At 34.8% G+C, this 21,398-nt stretch overlaps 1 protein-coding gene across 1 annotated transcript in view; it reads right to left on the reverse strand.

Moving 5' to 3' along the window:
* Positions 1–21,398, reverse strand: part of LOC124541847 (tau-tubulin kinase homolog Asator) — a 98,973-nt gene that overhangs the window by 47,349 nt on the left and 30,226 nt on the right. The window contains exon 2 of the mRNA XM_047119756.1: positions 9,097–9,352. Coding sequence (XP_046975712.1) covers positions 9,097–9,152 — 56 coding nt within the window. The 5' untranslated portion in view covers positions 9,153–9,352. The remainder of the gene's footprint in view (positions 1–9,096; positions 9,353–21,398) is intronic.

Raw genomic sequence — 21,398 nt, forward strand, 5'->3', positions numbered from 1 at the left:
TTGCATTTTTGCCAATCTGTTTTTGATAATCGCGACTCGAGTTCTTTACTTAGGTTGTCAATTTGATCCGTTAACCGTCGCGCGTCAAATCGATGTTCTCGGATGAGTTGTAATAATAATTTCTTACTTGCCTGATTGAGTATTTTATCACCATGCCTTATGTCCTTCTTAGGTGCGATCCTTACACAAACCGGAATAAGATTATGGTCACGGCATCTTTTCAGGAAGTTCATGGACGTTACGAATCGGGCATGTTTGACTTTTAGGTACTCCAACCGGCGAATTTGATTTGATGTTTCCAGTCCGTACTGGTTCACATAATGTTGTCTTAAATTTTATTTAAATGTGTAATAATCGCGAAAATTTAAGACAACATTATGTGAACCAGTACGGACTGGAAACATCAAATCAAATTCGCCGGTTGGAGTACCTAAAAGTCAAACATGCCCGATTCGTAACGTCCATGAACTTCCTGAAAAGATGCCGTGACCATAATCTTATTCCGGTTTGTGTAAGGATCGCACCTAAGAAGGACATAAGGCATGGTGATAAAATACTCAATCAGGCAAGTAAGAAATTATTATTACAACTCATCCGAGAACATCGATTTGACGCGCGACGGTTAACGGATCAAATTGACAACCTAAGTAAAGAACTCGAGTCGCGATTATCAAAAACAGATTGGCAAAAATGCAACGATTTTACCAATAAACGAGCCGCTACAAAATATAATAACTTAAAATTAAAACAAATAGAAAAGTTCGAAAAACTCAGCGGGGTAAAATCAAATTATAACAACTTCAATAATGGCAACACCGGGGAAATTCAAAAACCTGCGCGTACGTCACTTGTCAATCTGTCAAAACAAAGTTTAGATGAATCGACTGTTGCGGTATTAAATAAAGGCTTAAATTTTGCACCGGCTCCATCCAAAATACCGTTTGAAGACATTATTTGCAATGTGGAGGAGTGTCTTTTCAAAAATAACATCACAAAGGAAGACTCGGAAGCTATTCGACAGGACATCTCGAGTGTTTTACGTCGAAGCCGGCCACCGAAAAGAAACCTTACTCGTGATGAAACTATTGCTCTGAAGAACCTACGCAACAATAAAGACATTACAGTCCTCCGAGCAGATAAGGGAAACGCGACCGTTGTGATGGATACGTGTGATTATAACCAGAAAATTTCCGCGATTCTATCAGATGTTAAAACTTATAAAAAAGTAAATAAAGATCCTACAAATAATATTCTTAAAAAGACATCCGCGTTAATATCTAAACATCAAGAGAAATTAAATCTGGACAAAAAATCACTCGTGCCTACATGTGCAAAGCCGCCAAAACTGTATGGGTTACCTAAGATCCATAAAACTGGTGCTCCGCTGCGTCCTATTGTAAGCCAAATCGATACACCAACATATAGATTGGCTCAACACATAGCAAGGATATTATCACCCCTCCGAGGACACACTGCGGCGTATGTCAAGGATTCTTACCAGTTTGTTGGTGAAATCAAAGACCTTAAATTAACCAACAACGAGAAAATGGTTAGTTTTGATGTCCAGTCATTGTTTACATGCTTACCCATACAAGACTGCATCGAAATTGTTAAGAGGAAGCTACAGACACACAACATGCCTATTGAATATGCAGAGCTGTTACATCACTGCCTCACATCAGGTTATTTATTGTGGAATGATGAATTCTATGTACAAGTTGACGGGGTAGCCATGGGTTCTCCAGTATCCCCCGTGGTCGCCGATTTATTCATGGAAGACCTGGAGGAGAGGGCTCTTCGCTCCGGACCAATAACACCTAGGTTTTATAAACGGTACGTAGATGACACTTTCACAATATTACCTAGTGATCTGACATCTGCATTTTTAGTACATCTTAATTCTATAAATAAAAACATTCAATTTACTATGGAATTAGAGGCAAATAATTCTTTAGCTTTCCTTGATATCCTTATTATCAAGAATCCTGATAATACATTAAGTCACACAGTTTATAGGAAACCCACACACACCAACAAATACCTCAATGGTGACTCGCACCACCACCCTAGTCAGTTAGCTACCGTTGGCAAATCTTTGTTTCAGAGAGCCCACCATCTCTGCGATGCTGAACACCTAGAGGACGAGCTACGTCAGGTCAAGCTTGCACTCCACCAGAACAAGCTGCCCGTGCCTCGCCAGCATCGCAGAAGCCGTACCAAGCCACCCACAGTTGAGCGACAACCTGCATTTCTACCATATGTGAAAGGAGTTACAGACAGGATTGGCAACATCTTGAAGCGAGCTTCGATTAAAACCGTTTACAAGCCTCATAAGAAAGTGAGCCAGTTCTTGAGACCTATCAAGAGTAATATCCCTTTACAAACTGCAGGAGTATATAAACTCGAATGTGAGTGTGGTTTATCTTACATAGGCCAAACAAAGAGAAGCATCGGTACCAGGGTCAAGGAACATATAGGAGATGTCAAGAATAGGCGTTCTTCAAAGTCTGCAGTCTGTGAACATGCTCTGGATAAACCTAACCATTTTATCCGATTTGATAAACCACAGATCCTCGCTAGAGAACACAGATTCATTCCTAGAATGATACGCGAGGCTATTGAAATTCAAAAACATCCGAACTTCAATAGAGAAGATGGTTGGAGACTTTCTAACACCTGGGATCCACTTATTAAAAATTTAAAATCCCAAATCCAACAGACTGCAAGACCTAAAGATACAGTTAGTGCCTTCTGCGTGCAACCGGAACGTTACTCAAGACATCAATTGAGAAATCGTTGGCGGTAGTTGTTAATAATATTTCCTTTGTTCTTCAAATAGACAAATGTCATCTTAGTCTACCCGTGACCACGAACACTGCAAAGTGCTCGAAACGTCGGGATGTTTAAAAATAATTAATATACGCGATTCATCCGTTATAATTAGTTTTATTTAAATGTGTAATAATCGCGAAAATTTAAGACAACATTATGTGAACCAGTACGGACTGGAAACATCAAATCAAATTCGCCGGTTGGAGTACCTAAAAGTCAAACATGCCCGATTCGTAACGTCCATGAACTTCCTGAAAAGATGCCGTGACCATAATCTTATTCCGGTTTGTGTAAGGATCGCACCTAAGAAGGACATAAGGCATGGTGATAAAATACTCAATCAGGCAAGTAAGAAATTATTATTACAACTCACCCGAGAACATCGATTTGACGCGCGACGGTTAACGGATCAAATTGACAACCTAAGTAAAGAACTCGAGTCGCGATTATCAAAAACAGATTGGCAAAAATGCAACGATTTTACCAATAAACGAGCCGCTACAAAATATAATAACTTAAAATTAAAACAAATAGAAAAGTTCGAAAAACTCAGCGGGGTAAAATCAAATTATAACAACTTCAATAATGGCAACACCGGGGAAATTCAAAAACCTGCGCGTACGTCACTTGTCAATCTGTCAAAACAAAGTTTAGATGAATCGACTGTTGCGGTATTAAATAAAGGCTTAAATTTTGCACCGGCTCCATCCAAAATACCGTTTGAAGACATTATTTGCAATGTGGAGGAGTGTCTTTTCAAAAATAACATCACAAAGGAAGACTCGGAAGCTATTCGACAGGACATCTCGAGTGTTTTACGTCGAAGCCGGCCACCGAAAAGAAACCTTACTCGTGATGAAACTATTGCTCTGAAGAACCTACGCAACAATAAAGACATTACAGTCCTCCGAGCAGATAAGGGAAACGCGACCGTTGTGATGGATACGTGTGATTATAACCAGAAAATTTCCGCGATTCTATCAGATGTTAAAACTTATAAAAAAGTAAATAAAGATCCTACAAATAATATTCTTAAAAAGACATCCGCGTTAATATCTAAACATCAAGAGAAATTAAATCTGGACAAAAAATCACTCGTGCCTACATGTGCAAAGCCGCCAAAACTGTATGGGTTACCTAAGATCCATAAAACTGGTGCTCCGCTGCGTCCTATTGTAAGCCAAATCGATACACCAACATATAGATTGGCTCAACACATAGCAAGGATATTATCACCCCTCCGAGGACACACTGCGGCGTATGTCAAGGATTCTTACCAGTTTGTTGGTGAAATCAAAGACCTTAAATTAACCAACAACGAGAAAATGGTTAGTTTTGATGTCCAGTCATTGTTTACATGCTTACCCATACAAGACTGCATCGAAATTGTTAAGAGGAAGCTACAGACACACAACATGCCTATTGAATATGCAGAGCTGTTACATCACTGCCTCACATCAGGTTATTTATTGTGGAATGATGAATTCTATGTACAAGTTGACGGGGTAGCCATGGGTTCTCCAGTATCCCCCGTGGTCGCCGATTTATTCATGGAAGACCTGGAGGAGAGGGCTCTTCGCTCCGGACCAATAACACCTAGGTTTTATAAACGGTACGTAGATGACACTTTCACAATATTACCTAGTGATCTGACATCTGCATTTTTAGTACATCTTAATTCTATAAATAAAAACATTCAATTTACTATGGAATTAGAGGCAAATAATTCTTTAGCTTTCCTTGATATCCTTATTATCAAGAATCCTGATAATACATTAAGTCACACAGTTTATAGGAAACCCACACACACCAACAAATACCTCAATGGTGACTCGCACCACCACCCTAGTCAGTTAGCTACCGTTGGCAAATCTTTGTTTCAGAGAGCCCACCATCTCTGCGATGCTGAACACCTAGAGGACGAGCTACGTCAGGTCAAGCTTGCACTCCACCAGAACAAGCTGCCCGTGCCTCGCCAGCATCGCAGAAGCCGTACCAAGCCACCCACAGTTGAGCGACAACCTGCATTTCTACCATATGTGAAAGGAGTTACAGACAGGATTGGCAACATCTTGAAGCGAGCTTCGATTAAAACCGTTTACAAGCCTCATAAGAAAGTGAGCCAGTTCTTGAGACCTATCAAGAGTAATATCCCTTTACAAACTGCAGGAGTATATAAACTCGAATGTGAGTGTGGTTTATCTTACATAGGCCAAACAAAGAGAAGCATCGGTACCAGGGTCAAGGAACATATAGGAGATGTCAAGAATAGGCGTTCTTCAAAGTCTGCAGTCTGTGAACATGCTCTGGATAAACCTAACCATTTTATCCGATTTGATAAACCACAGATCCTCGCTAGAGAACACAGATTCATTCCTAGAATGATACGCGAGGCTATTGAAATTCAAAAACATCCGAACTTCAATAGAGAAGATGGTTGGAGACTTTCTAACACCTGGGATCCACTTATTAAAAATTTAAAATCCCAAATCCAACAGACTGCAAGACCTAAAGATACAGTTAGTGCCTTCTGCGTGCAACCGGAACGTTACTCAAGACATCAATTGAGAAATCGTTGGCGGTAGTTGTTAATAATATTTCCTTTGTTCTTCAAATAGACAAATGTCATCTTAGTCTACCCGTGACCACGAACACTGCAAAGTGCTCGAAACGTCGGGATGTTTAAAAATAATTAATATACGCGATTCATCCGTTATAATTAGTTTTATTTAAATGTGTAATAATCGCGAAAATTTAAGACAACATTACCTATTTGTGTCTTTATAGATAAATGGCAGTGATCTTACCTTTACACAAGATCAAATCAATTATGAGAATGCCTTAACTGTAACCTGAGACATTGGAACAGTAATTACTATTTAAATTAGAAGGACATGAGTCAATGGTCCAGTGGCTAGATGGCATCATAATCCATGATTTTCATTATAAATTCACATTCACGTAATTGGCAATGAATGAAAGCATCGTGAGGAAACCTGCACATGTCTTTCAAAGTCATTATACCTTAAGTGTATTCACCAACATGCATTGAAGCAGCGAGATGGGGTAAGCTCCAAAGCCTATAGTACAGCTTTGCTGAATGTACAAAATAATGTTTACATGTATTATCCATAATAATAATAAGTTGGATAACAAATAAGGGGGTGCACCCACCCTTCTTGTTGACTTTGTATAAATATTCCAATTTGAGTGACTAGTGAATCTATAGGCATCTCAAATCTTATATATGTCTGACAGTATAACAGTGCAAGAAATGATATATATAAATGTTGTATACTGCCAGTGTCATATGGCTACAAATCATACTAATTTGTTACTAGCATTTATAAATATACATATATTGCAAAGAGCCAGTAAAGTTTTTTTTTAATACGTGTCGTCAATGTTTAGTTATATTGTCATATTATGGATAACGGCTCTGAGTAATGAACATCTATTCAAGGATGTTGCTCGTAGAGTCACCTCCCATGACAAGGTATAATCATCGAACGACCATTATAACCAAATCAGCATCTTCCGATAACTTATACTCAATTCAGACTTTATTCTTGTTCTTGATCAACATATACTTTAACTTGGCAATATATTTGTTACAATAAAGAACAAATGTACTATTAAAGATATAATTAATTTTGTAATTAATATTTTTTTCAATAAACTTTCAAATAGGTTTCCAAAAAGTATGCAGAATTTTAAAACATACTGTGAAATTTTACCGAACCTATGTTAAAAGAAAAAAAAGATACATATTATTTTATTATTCACTTTTATTTTATTATGATCTTGGTTGTAGAGATGAATAAGTTCATTTAAGTAAATACCACCCACTGAGCTAACTAGTTTCGTTGACTAAATGGAAATATTTTACTGTAGCGAGTTCTTGTTGAGAAAGTGAATCAACCAGTGTAATTATAGGCACAAGGGAAACTATATCTTAACTTATATATTAAAAGAAATGAATAACATATATTATTTTTAATCTTCTGCAATTAGTTGAATTAAAAAGTTAAATATAAATATTTATTGATAATTACTTTTATCTATGTTTAAGACCTTTATCACATTTAGTATGTTTAATTAAAAAAAAAAGCTGATATTATCTTCAATATAAATATTATCGCAAAATGTTTATGAAACAGTTGCGACTATAGGTAAAATATTTGATAATTTATATTTAAATCAGTTACGAAAGCAATGTTTAAAAATTAAACAAATACAACTTATTAATTACAAAAACAATATATCTGAAAGACATCTAGAGGTGTCAATTTTTAATCGATCTATATTTTTATATTATTAGCCTTTTAATTTATATTAAAGGCAATAAACTAAATTTAGCTTTCACCTTTTTACGCTGAACATTTCATTTAACATAGTTTTATTTAGGAAAATATCAATAATTCAAAGAATATTAGAAAAAATATATCGGGTATCAATGCTAAAAAGAGATGACGATAGCAACCCGACCCAATTGTCTGCACTATGACGCTATGCAGTATCATAGCGTTACGTCACTTTTGTAATCGGTCGGGTTATACGGAAACGAGAAAGATATATTTCGTACTATCCCACCCACATATAATCGATTTTTAACAATTCTCGAAGATTTTTCTTATAAAAATCCATCCGACAATTTCGTGTTATTGTACTGAGTATCTAAAAATTACTTTCGCAATTTAAATGCGTGGGAATAATGCAATACTCACCCAGAAAAACGAGATAGGTCGGTCCGAATAAATTTAGATACGCTGAAAACTCACTGAAAAAACACTGAACAAGAAAACTATTTTGTCGTATTTTATTGTTTCGTCATTAAAAACTCTCTCGCGATGCGGTTGACGTGTTTCACCGCGTTGTGCGACATATTTTTCGCATTTTCTCGTGATTTTAGCACGGAACGAAGATCGATAGCGGGGCCATGACAGGTCTTTTTGACGTAGTGAAGTGCGCTCTGGTCGCACAGCTGACGGGACGGGTTTTTTCGTAAGCTGTCAGAAGCTAGCTACAGTGAGGGCAACGACCTCTGTCGTAGTTTTATTTTCACTTTTTTTTTTATTTTAATTAGAACATTGAAGTTAAATATTTTTAATGTAACTATTGTAAAATTAATATGTATCTTAATTTAAAAAAAAATTAAGTTCAAAGTGACAGCGTGAAGCATACAACTTTTGAATCTGTTATACCAAAATAACTAAAAGATGATTATTTTCTTTAAATGTTTGCTAAATGGTCTAAACAAAGATAAACAAATATAAATCCAAATATTTAATTATAATATTTTGATAATGTGGTTAAATAATTATGTAGGTACTCTTTAGTCTAGGCTAGGGCTCAATGAAATACTTTAGTTTTTATTTATTATTATTTGATAAAGTTAAGGCTTAAATTAAATTGTTTTTATTTTTATGCGGCTGACATTTTATTGATTACCTTGTCAATTTCTGCCTTGTCTCGTGTAAACCACGCACGCATACAATAATTATGTAATTACGCAGTTATCCGTTGGTTTTTTGTAGGAAAAATTAAATTAATGACTTCCTGCGAACTGCAATCAGATTTAATTTTTTTATTTGATTAGATACGCATCGAACGTCATACTATTACTTTTTTTATTGTTCTGAGTATTATTAAAAAACCAGTTCTTGTTTCTTCAAATAAAGTTACCATGAATACATTTTTTTTAATTGAAAGCACTTATACCAAGCACTGAGGTTATTAGACTTTTTATATCTTAAGTTGTGTTAACACAGACTAAATAAAAAAAAAACCTAAACAGGCGGTTTTTTGTAGAAGCGTTAGTGGAGAACTTTGGCAAATTAATAATTCAAAAGTTGCATTAGGCACAGTCATTTTTGTGTGTACTTATATCACATAATTACAAAGCTAAATATATAATTGTATACTTAATAAGTTGATTAAAATATTAAATAAACAGTATTATTACTGACAATCTTATTTAAACCTAGCCATTACTCGCGGCTTTGCTCACATAGAATATGAATATATTTATAAATTAAGTTAACGATTGGTACACAAAGAGGTCTTACCTCATTCTTTCAAAAAAAGTAGCCTATGTCCTTTCTCAGGCTCTAGAATATTTGTGTATCAAATTTCATTGAAATCTGTCAAGTATTATGGCGTGAAAGCGAGACAAACATAGAGAGTTACTTTCGCATTTATAATATTAGTTTGGATTGTTGTTTGATTTGCTATTTTACCATTTACTGTTAAAGTGCTACTTACCATGGTATGGTATGAGCCCAGTCCAATTGAACCCGTCTTGGAGCAACAAGCGACATTTTACTCTTCCTCTCAGCCACTATATCTGTATATATTTATCTCTTTCTAACTACCGCGAGCACAGAACAATTTTTTTGGCAGTATAATACCTCAGCATTATTTTATTCAGTCGAAGTAGAAAACAAATTATATAAAAATAATATAACCGATTTCTCTAACAGTTTGTTTACATATTTTGAAGTGGAGGTCGTGTGCGAACCTGTAACAAAGAAAAAGGTTTTTATTTTTAAAGACATAATATAAAACAATATTACTTCATTATCTATGGCGTATGGCGTAAATTGGCGGGAAACGTAACAATAGCGAATAATATAATGATCTCTCCTGCGTTTAATAAAACACGTATTAAATTTTATAATCAAACAATTTATATTTCTATTCAAATATTTTATACAGAATGAACAAAAGTTACTACTAATATGTAGTATTTTTAACGAGAAAAATAAAGTTCAGTTGTTACAAGTAAAATAATAATTTTGTGATGTTTTAAACATAAATAATAAGGATCTATATTATTAAATTAAAACCATAAAATCTATCACAGTTTTGAGACGATTAAAAGTAAAATATACTTAAGAATTACTGAAAGACGAATTAATGATTGGTAATATTTTCCTTTATTTTTTTTTATTATTGGAAATTTTAACCCATTTAACCCAAGAAAACATTTTTTTTTATTAATACATTGTATTCCAAAATATGCCAGTAACAATTAATTTTCTTTTTCAAATATATATGGGTTTTATGGCGCAGTATATTAATATTCTTCCAAATAAATAAAAAGTTTTCCCGAATTTTCAGTACATAGATACATATTTATGGGATATACACATATTAAATTATTTAAAATAAGAATCAAATGAATTTTCATATAATTGACAAAAGGCTTGAGTGTTTTATCGAAGTCCGTTATTTTTTAAATTAGAAAAAAGAAATAATGTTATATGTTTTTTATAAAAAAAAAATGTTTGTGTAGTTTTTCGAAAATTACCCCAAAAAAGAAAGTTTCTCATCTAACATATTAAGATAGCATTGGTTTATATTTGTAATGATACGTTGTTTTTTTTTTTAATTTTAGAGACAGGGAAATCAGTGAATAAATGTATTAACGTCATAGACGCTTTTCTGTTATAAGCGTTTATTAATGTACAAGCTGTGCCCGGGACTTCGTGCGCGTATATACATTATCTGCCAATGAAAGTTCCATCAAAATCAGCCGAGCAATTCATACAGACATATAGATAAAAATCGAAAAAATATTAAATTGGTATTTATACAGCGCACACATAGGTACATAATAATTATGCATTTGGTAAAAAGCGGTTATGTTTAAAATTACAAACAGACACTCCAGTTTTATAACATATATAATATATAAATGTAATTTGACATTTTGTCTTAACTTTTTTTTAATTGTACTGTTATTGATGCGCATTGAAACAAATTCTTCAGCCTAAAAATATTAGCACAGATAAGTAATATTTAGTAGATAAAATATTTACTTTATCGACACATGTAGTCATAACTGCATTGTCAACCGTGGTCAAATTAAATGGGGCACGGGTTTATTTGGGGCATATCACCGTTCCTGTTTCGACTCCCACGGGAATTTCAAAATATATATTTAACAAAGCAAAGCGATACGGATATATTACATACTTGTTTTCGCTTGGGTTTCCCTCACGTTTTAGAGTGTTGGTTGACAAGTAAGTAAAGTAAATCTACAGCCTGTAAATTTCCCACTGCTGGGCTAAGGCCTTCTCTCCCATTAAGGAGAGGGTTTGGAATATATTCCAATGCGGGTAAGTTGTATACACATGTGGCAGAATTTCGATGAAATAAGACATGCAGGTTTCCTCACGATGTTTTCCAAGCACATAAAGAATTAAGCACATACATATACCTATATAGTGGTGCTTGCCTGGATTTGAACCCGAATCATCAGTTAAGATGCACGCGTTCTAACCACTGGGCAATCTCAGCTCTTTGATTGAAGCCAAGTTTGCTTCATAAAAATTTCATCAAATTCGGTTCATCGGTTTGGTCGTGAAATAGCGGCAGACAGACAGACAGAGTCAATCACATTTATAATATTAATATAGATAGATAGATAATAAAGGCTAGTATTCGTGTAAGTAAAAGTAATTTTCAGATGTATAAATCCTTTGGTTCTTTTCTGATCCCCTGATAATATGTTTGTAAAATTTCGCTACGATCGATTCGCTACATATTCCACCACGCTGTTCAGATGCGGATTGGTGGAATACACATGTGGCAGAATTTCTATGAAATTTGTCACATGCAGGTTTCCTCATGATGTTTTCCTTCACCGCTGAGCACGAAATGAATTATAAAGACAAATTAAGCACATGAGTCAGTGGTACTTGCCTGGGTTTGAACCCGCAAACATCGGTTAAGATGCACGGGTTCTAACCACTGGGACATCTCGACCAAAGCTAACGAAAAAAAAAATAACTTGAATATAGTTTATTTTGAATTTGATTTTTTTTTCTATATGCCATAATATATCTATATATAAAAGCGAAATACCACTGACTTATAATCACGAATTCTCTGAAACTATAACACATATGAAGTTGAATGTTGACAGAGAGGTTCCTTATATGTTGTTGACTTCCACTAAGAATGGATTTTACGAAACTCCACATCTAAGGGGGTAAAATTGGGGTTGGAAATTTGTGTTTTATAAATTTCACGCAAATAAAGCAGCAGATTCAGCTATAATCAGCCGCTTAGACGTAATAAAAGGTTAATGATCCAGATTTTTTTATTTATCTCTCAACAAAGATACTTCGTTTAAACAAACTCATTACGGACTCGAGATCAAAGCATTGAACGATCGGGTTCCGAAAATAAATTTATTGCATTTGAAATAAACATACAATAATGATCAATGATAAATTATAATGCATTTTTATAAATATTTTAGTCATGGTAGGTCACATTCATAGGTCACTTAAAAGAGTAATCGTTGCTCATAATAAAAGCGCTTTTAATTGTAAGATTACTTCTTCATGTAGTTGCATTTATATGTAATAAACAGATATTTTATTAAGTGCTTCAGCTAGTTACATTGGGATCAGAGTAATGTATGTGATGTTGTCTCATATTTATTTATTTATTTATTTTGTTAATGTATCCGATTTCTTAAAAGTGTAATCGATTTCAGAACATTATTCGTATGGCTTTATAAATGGAAAATCAAAAGAGAGTCGCTTGTGGAACGGCAATAGGAGATTTTTGTTGGATTTTTAAATTCAGAACTATAATAATAAATAAATATTCTTTGTACTGGTGTATTTATTATAATTATGGCATTAGAATGCCGTCCCCGGGGAATAAAAAGATAACTAACAAAACGTAAATTTTCAGGAGAATTAAAAAACATGTTTTTGTCAATAACTTCTTAAATACTGGACATAGAAGCGTGATTTAAAGTTTTTAGAAAATTAGATTTTTAAAAGATTTAAGTTAATAACGAGTAGAAGCTGTAACTTATGTTGAAACGGAGATATTTAAAAAACAAGAAGTTAGTCAAAATCAATCATCACCTGCGTTGCCTAATGCCTGTTATCATTTTATTCACAGTATTTCCTATCCAAAGTCAAATATTGTACAACAGCTATATCATTTTATTCTTAGGGTTTCAAGAGTCCAAATGCAAATGATAATACAATAATACCATTTTTTCTCGTAAATATTCATTCACCATTTTATATTTAATGACTGTAATCGAATTTTCTTGTAAAATTTTGATATGGTTATCACGTTTAGTTTTGCTTTTCTCATGATTCCTTTTTATTAAAATAAAATTAAACCAAGGAAATACAACAAAACGTCCAATATTTTTCATCTGTTCATCTGTTTTATTTTAATCCTTATTAAATAATTAATCCATAGTTCCATATTATTAATTAAAAAACTTAATACTCAACTGCAATACTCAACTACCTAATCAAATAAAACAGTTTTAATCAAAAACTGAAATATTAATCATTATCTTCTTCCTCGTCATCAGCATTGCTTCCAGAATTACCCTGATGAGTTAGAAACTTGTTAAGAGGGTGATAATGCTTGAGATATGTCCTGACCATATAAAACCATCATATATAGCCTTGCTTACTGGAAAAAGTTCAGTATAGATATGTATAACACTGGCAACTCCGTCACATCGCTGGGGTTTGGACTCACTATCTGTTGGGTATCTCGTTTCATACTGATTCTTCACAGGTTCTATGTTTAAATCATATCTGTATTTCAATACTGATTGCTGTGAATGGGTAACACTCTCTTCCATAATTTGAGTCCACAATTTAATCGGGAGTATATTCTATTCTATGTTTCAGTTAGCCCTCAATATTGAAATGCATCGAATCTCCTACACTTTCTAAATCCAAGCTTTTGTGAGGTAAATATATATCAAACTAAAATAAATCTGTTTTTATTTTGACCGTAACATACATACATCGGAGTAAAATAACATGTTATAGACGCCTCTTTTCTTCTCATGGAGTAGCAATTGACTTAAGCAAGTACCTATTTTATTAGCATCTCTTTTCGCAATCTGAGCATGCCAAACAAAGCAATACCTAACAAGCCTTTACAATTAATATCATCATATACAGTGAAGTAGTGAATAGGATACTTTCTTTTATAGTAAAAGGTACCAACTTCAGACTATGAGATACTCAAAACCGTTTCGAAAATTGAAGACATCTATGGTCTGTGGTGTCAATCTTGCGCGAAGGCTCGACGAATTCCAACCCCCTGGACAGTCTGGGTTTCGGACTGGTTTGGTAGAACAACCTTGAGGACGAGGTGAATAGAAGAATTCAGCTAGGTTTGGCAGCGTTTCGGAAGTTACGTCGAATCTGTACATCGTCGATCCTTCAGTGCCTTAAGACGAAAGTTTGCAACCGGTGCCTCCTACCCGTCATGACATACGGAGCCAAAACGTAGACACTTACGTCACGACAAAGCTGGTCCACCAGTTTAAGACTTTAAACCAGCTCAGAGTTTCTCTGCGGAATGACATCAGAACAAACATCATCACAGACCCGATAACCGTTGGGGAAAAAGTGTTCTAGAGTAGAGTTCTATAGTAGAACGTTCTCGGGCGCGGTGGAGTGACGATTTACGCAAAACGGCTGGCAGGAGCTGGATGCGAGTAGCCGAAGAACGATCACAATGCGTGCAATTGGCCTATGTCCGGCAGTGGACGAATATGAGCTGTTGATGATGAATACATTCAAAATCTCATTGCTCTCGTATGCCATGTTCATTAATTCCAATCTTTCCTTTCGATGGTTCATTTTGATTTTGAAACCATTCATTGGCACCTCCTTGATTACTTTTTTTTAAATTCCTTGATCATATTTTTTTATATTATAAATCTTAGTTGGAGTCAAGTCAAGAACACATTCTGTCTTTTTTTAGGATTATCTGAAATTTCATGAGCTTCGTATATAACTCATAGCGATGCTATGATATTTCTTGTGTTAAAAAAAATAAATTTTGGATATTGTTTACAATTTTTTACTTGCATTTTCTATGTAATCCGAATTGCCTCCAGTACTTGACAGACAATTGAGTTGTAATATTTTTGATGTTCTATGTAGACTCGACTAATACTCTGATTCGTCCGCCGAGAAATCTTCAGCTATATCATTTTCCTAGTAATAAATTCATTATTTTGGGCTCTTTTAACATATAACATGGTATGAGTTATAACTACTTCGTCAAAATTATTATTACAAACACACCTTATACGAAACGCGTAGACTGTTTTGCACAAGAATAAAATGATAACTGCTTTTATCACAAGCTAGTCGAGAAGTTTTCACGAGAAAATAATTGTTAGGCTGTTTGTCCTACAGTAAGATAAAGACATTAAGATAATAGTACAATAATTTTTGTTCTTGAAATATCAGGCATGAGTATAATCGTAGAATAGTAGTGTAATATTTTGTAACTTAGTAAGTATCACTACAATATTTACGAAAAAAATTGAGCAGGTGTATTAGTATCCAAAGATCTCAAAAATGACAAAACACTAAAACGATGATATTGGAAGTTATCATTTTGTTCCCCGGGGACGGCGAGATGAGAGCGTGTTGATGAAGAGGGAGAAGAGATGATCCAGTGGTTGGCGTGCATCTTAACTTAATTGCGGGTTCAAACGCAGGCACCACTGAATTTTCATGTGTGTTTAATATTTTGCCTATGTATTATATACAAAAACTTTCCTCTTAAATCACTCTATATATTAAAAAAACTGCTTTAAAATCCGTTGTGTAGTTTGACAGATCAAATCATACATAGGGACAGACAGCGGTAAGCGACTTTGTCTTATACTATGTAATGATAAACAATGTACAGTCGGGGTAAGAAAAGGTTCGTCACCTTAAGATCTATTATCGTGTGCTCAGTACGAGCGATAAGCTTTACCGATCGAGAATGACATATTGCGTCGCAGTGATTTGATGTTTAGATTCAAAAGGTACTAAGAGTTTAAGACTTGATAAAGGAATGGATTTGAAAACTGACGAAGGTTTTCTTACTCTGACTGTACAATTATTTAATGATTGAGTTGTCTTTTCAGCTACGTGACACTAAGCTGGCGAGCCAATCATCTTGTAGTTTACATGTCAACACATGCGCTCCCATTCATTCTCTCTAATAATCTTTACTTTTACTTGGTGGCAGGGCCTTGCAAGCCCGTCTGGCTAGGTACCACCCACTCATCAATTATTCTACCGCCAAATAACAGTACTCAGTATTGTTGTGTTCCGGTTTGAAGGATGAGTGAGCCAGTGTAATTACAGACACAAGGGACATAACATCTTAGTTCCCAAGGTCGGTGGCACATTGACGATGTAAGGAATAGTTAATATTTCTTACAGCGTCATTGTCTATGGGTGATGGTGACCACTTACCATCAGGTGGCCCATATGCTCGTCCACCAACCTATACGATAAAAAAAAACGTAACACACTGACACTCACACAGACGTCACACGGACACTTTTAACATTTTAAGTGGTAGGGCTTTGTGCTAGCCCGTCAGGTAGGTACCTACCTGAGCTAGTATAAGTGCAAGGGACATAACGTCTTAGTTCTCAAAATAAGGGACACATTGTCGATTTAAGGAATGATCTTACAGCGTCATTATCTATTAGTGGTGACCACTTAGCACCAGATGGCTTATTTGCCAGACCGCCTACTAATATAAATAATAAATAAATATTTGCCAATATCACATATATTTTTGATCCTATAGTAAGTAGTTAAAGCACTTGTGTTAAGGAAAATCAGAAGTAACGACGGCACCACAAACCAGACCCATGACAAGATAGAAAACTAATTAACTTTTTCTTCATCAACTCGGCTGGGAATCGAACCCGGGGTACTGGCGTACCCATGAAAACCGGTGTACACACTACTCGACTACGGAATTCGGGTAGTATATATGTCACCGTAAGATTACAAAATTTTATTTAGATTATAATATAGCGAAAAATAATTCGTTAAATTGCAGTCATATTTCACGGTCAATATTTCGATAGATTACAATCTAACGAGATATATTGTTATCTAACGAATTTTGTAATCTTACGGTGATATGTAAAGTAAAGTAAGTAAAGTAAAGTAACAGCCTGTACATTCCCACTGCTGAGATAAGGCCACCTATTCCAAGAAGAAGAGGGTTTGGAACATATTCCAACACGCTGTTCCAATGCGGGTTGATAGAATGCACATGTGGCAGAATTTCGATGAAATTAGACACATGCAGTTTTCCTTCACCGCCGAGCAAGAGATCAATTTCACTTGGTGGTAGGGCTTTGTGCAAGCCCATCTGGGTAGGTACCACCCACTCATCAGTTATTCTAGCGCCAAACAACAGTACTCAGTATTGTTGTGTTCCGGTCTGAAGGGTGAGTGAGCCAGTGTAACTACAGGCACAAGGGACATAACATCTTAGTTCCCAAGGTTGGTGGCACATTGACGATGTAAAGAATAGTTAATAATTCTTACAGCGTTAATGTCTATGGGCGATGGTGACCACTTACCATCAGGTGGCCCATATGCTCGTCCGCCAACCTATACCATAAAAAAAAATAAAAGAATTATAAACACAAATTAAGCACATACATATAGTGGTGCTTGCCTGGGTTTGGACCCGAAATCATCGGTTAAGATGCACGCGTTCTAACCACTGGGCCATCTCAGCTGACTGGTGACATGTATAAGCGTCAAAATAGCTACAGCCCACAAAAAAAAAACATATCTTGGCATTGAAAAAAATCGTGTAATTAAATACAAATGCTTAGACTTACGGAAGTCATATGTTACGTTCATCGTCGTGTTATATAGTCGACTTTTCAATAAATTATTTCGAATTTTCGTCGAAACGTTAGATAAAAATAGAAACGGCTGTGCAATACAGACTAAACATTACGCATTCGAATATAATAATAGAATAACTATTAATATTGTTATAACAAACACTAGAAACGTGTGTCTTATTTTGTTTTATTTATGTGATCCTTTTGGCGCTCAGCGAAAATATTCAATTGTATAATTTAAATAAATCGTTGAAGAGAGTGCGCTGATACTACAAAAATAATGACTTCTTAGTTGATAATGGAAATAAGATGATCATCTATCAACTTTAAAATAACGGTTTTTTTATTGTTTCAAAACAATAATTATAAATTTTGACATTAAAAAAATATCGTTTAGTTGTTTGAAAGTCTGATGTGTTTATTCACAGGTACATGTGATAAAATTGGAGTGTGTGTTTGTAATATTAAAATTTTTACTACCGATTTTTTGTCTGTCTGTCTATATGTTTGTTCCAGCTAATATCCGAAACGATTGGACCGATTTTGATGGGACTTTAACTGGCAGTGGCTGATGTAATAATATATTATAATACAATATATTTTTTGTTAAATTAAAACGCGCACGACGTCGCGGGCACAGCTAGTGTACTGAAAGCAATTTTAACACTTCTATTGAATAAAGATTTTTGACGTTGATTTTGGCTCGTGTGCGCTGAGGACGTACGTCAAGACACTCTCATTGTCTTGTGACGTAATACTCTCTCTGTCGCTTTCAACTCGCTCCTAAATGAATGGCACGTAAATCATTAAGTTCATATATATGTATAATGTATATGTATATTATAGCTTTTATTAGTTATAAGAAGTTTTTAAAGGTAGCTTTGTAATTTTTTTGTATCGTATAAAATGAATTCAAAGTTTTCAAACTACCTAACTGGCATATATCCTGATGATTATCAAATATTTTTTGTTTGTTTATTTACTGCAATGGATGATATATTTAGAGGAGGAGCAACTGCCCCGGGGCCTCCAGATGAGATGGGCAAACACGCAGAGATTCCGACCAATTAACAAATTTATATACAATTTTATACAATATGATAAAAGAGCGCGGAGTTAATACCTGTTGACTTCCAGGCAGGATAGATTACATACATATATAATTGTATTCAACTAATAAGACTATTTTTTTAAATGTTGAAAAATAACAACTAATGTGTTTTTGCCGGTGCTCTCGGTAGAATCTACCTTCTTAACCGGTGGTATCTTCACTTAATTGTTAAATGACGATTCAAAAGTGCTTGTAAAAGCCTGCTTGAATAAAGTTTGTTACGTTTTTTTTGTATTAATACTGAGATGACTTGATGACAAGTATGCAAGAAGAATACATGGTGCGCCAATCTCCAAATAATTGGGACAAGGGCAGGATATGATAAATGTCATTTCGGAACGTATGTTGGTTGCCATGGGGATGCTTATAATTGTTGTCGAATGTACGATTGAATTTTAAGTAAACAAAACGAAATCTTAAGAGGTTTCATTATTTTGGCGCCAGATGTAGATAAATAACTTGCAGTTTATAATGAAATGGAAAACAAAATCTGTCAGAGGTTTCAAAACTTCTAAAAGATCTTTTGAATGAAAGGCAAGTTTCGCGGAAGCTCGAAATCATGACAGTGTATTTTTTGCTGCGCGCGCAGAGGGTGACATTTAGACTATGCGGTGAAGTTGCTGAACTACATATAATGCTTGAAGTCGCCCGAAATAGACAACTTTACACCTTAAAAATAAAGTAACAGCCTGTTAACTTCCCACTGCTGGGATTAGGCCTCCTCTTCCATTAAGGAGAGGGTTTGGAACATATTCAACCGCGATGTTTCAATGCGGGTTGGTGGAATGCACATGTGGCAGAATTTTGATGAAATTAGACACATCCAGGTTTCCTCACGATGTTTTCCTGCACCACCGAGCTCGAAATGAATTATAAACACAAATTAAGCACATATATAAAGCGGTGCTTGCATGGGTTTGAACCCTTCAATCATCGGTTAAGATGCACACGTTTTAACCACTGAGCCATCTCACCTTTACACCTTATTTTATGTTTGTTTATAACAAACTAGCGATTCGCCCCAGCTTCGCACGTGTGCAATACTGATACCAAATATACTACAGAGTTTGTTTAACGACATCACATTAGAAACTCCTAAAATTATCGGTGTTTCTTTACTATTTTAACCATGTATTATATACAAAAACCTTGTCGAATCCACTATCTATTAAAAAAACCCGCATCAAAATCCCTTACGTAATTTTAAAGATCTAAGCATAGGGACAGATAGCTGTAAGCGACTTTGTTTTATAGACAACTTCACACCTTATTTTCTATTTATTTATTACAACTTGTATTTTTGTATGTTTAAATTTACGAGTGAGAGTTGGATGTATTTAAAATAATTATTTTATTATGAATATGTAGATTAGTGAAGATTATTAATAATATGTACAGCTGAGATGGTCCAGTGGTTAGAGCGCGTACATTTTAACCAATGATTACGGTTTCAAACAGAGGCAAGCACAGTAAATTTTCATGTGCCTAATATGTGAAGGGAAGGGAAACGTGAGGTGACCTGTATGTGTCTTATTTCAATGAAATTCTGCCACTTGTGGAGCCTCCAATCCGCATTGAAGTGAGATGAAATTGCTGCTAACACTCTCCACAAAGAGAAGCAAGGCCTAAGGGAATTTTACAGGCTGTTACTACTTACAACTAAACTTATATTAATATTATAAATGTGAAAGTAACTCTGACTGTCTGTCAGACGCTCTTTTACGAACACCACTGAACCGAAATTGATGAAATTTGGTGTGAAGCTAACTTTAACTCGAAGGAAGGACATAGGCTACGTTTATTGCTTAACACATGACAACCAATCCCCTAAAACGCAAACGAAGCCGCGGGAAATAACTAGTTATGAATATGTAGATTATTATTCCTTGTAAAGTTGAGATGGCCCAGTGGTTAGAACGCGAGCCCATAACCGATGATTGCTGGTTTAAAGCTGGGTGCAAGCGCCACTATATATATGTGCTTAATTTGTGTTAATAATTCATCTCGTGCTCGGCGGTCAAGGAAAAATCGTAAGGAAACATGCATGTGTTTAATATCATCGAAATTCTGCCTCATGAGCATTCCACTAACCCGCATTGGAACAGCGTGGTAAAATATGTTCCAAACCATCTGCTTAATGGGAGAGGAAGCCTTATCCTAGCAGTGGGAAATTTACAGGCTGTTACTTTACTTTACTTTTAATTGTTTGAATGGAATTAAAAACGACGGTTAATTACGTCCAACTTTTAAAGTGAATTTCGTACATCTTATTAAGAACTGATTCAACGTGAGATTTTAAACACGTGACCGTTCCTGCATTTCAGTAAACATATCTTCGCTTTGTTTACGAAAACACCAGTGATATATTTCCTCTTCAACGTCGATGTTTTTTTTTTTAATTTTATTCAAACAAAGAACATTTGAATTCATCCAATTTAAGAAAAAAAGTTTGTATTACTTGCACAGATAAATAAAAAAAAACGTTATATTTATTGTACGCTGTTTTATTTGTAACTAGCAACCCGCCCCGGTTTCACTCGGCTGCAATACTGAAACTTCAGAATTTATTTATTTACGACAACACATCACAAACTACTAAAACTATCAGTATTTCTTCACTATATGCATTAAATACAAAAACCTTCCCCTCAAATCACTCTATCTATAAAAAAAAACAACAAAATCGTTTGCGTAGTTTTAAAGATTTAAGCTGACATAGGGTCAGAGAAAGCGACTTTGTTTTATACTATGTAGTGATGTTTTAATAGT

Source organism: Vanessa cardui, chromosome 29, assembly GCF_905220365.1.
Source record: "Vanessa cardui chromosome 29, ilVanCard2.1, whole genome shotgun sequence".
NCBI lineage: Eukaryota > Metazoa > Arthropoda > Insecta > Lepidoptera > Nymphalidae > Vanessa > Vanessa cardui.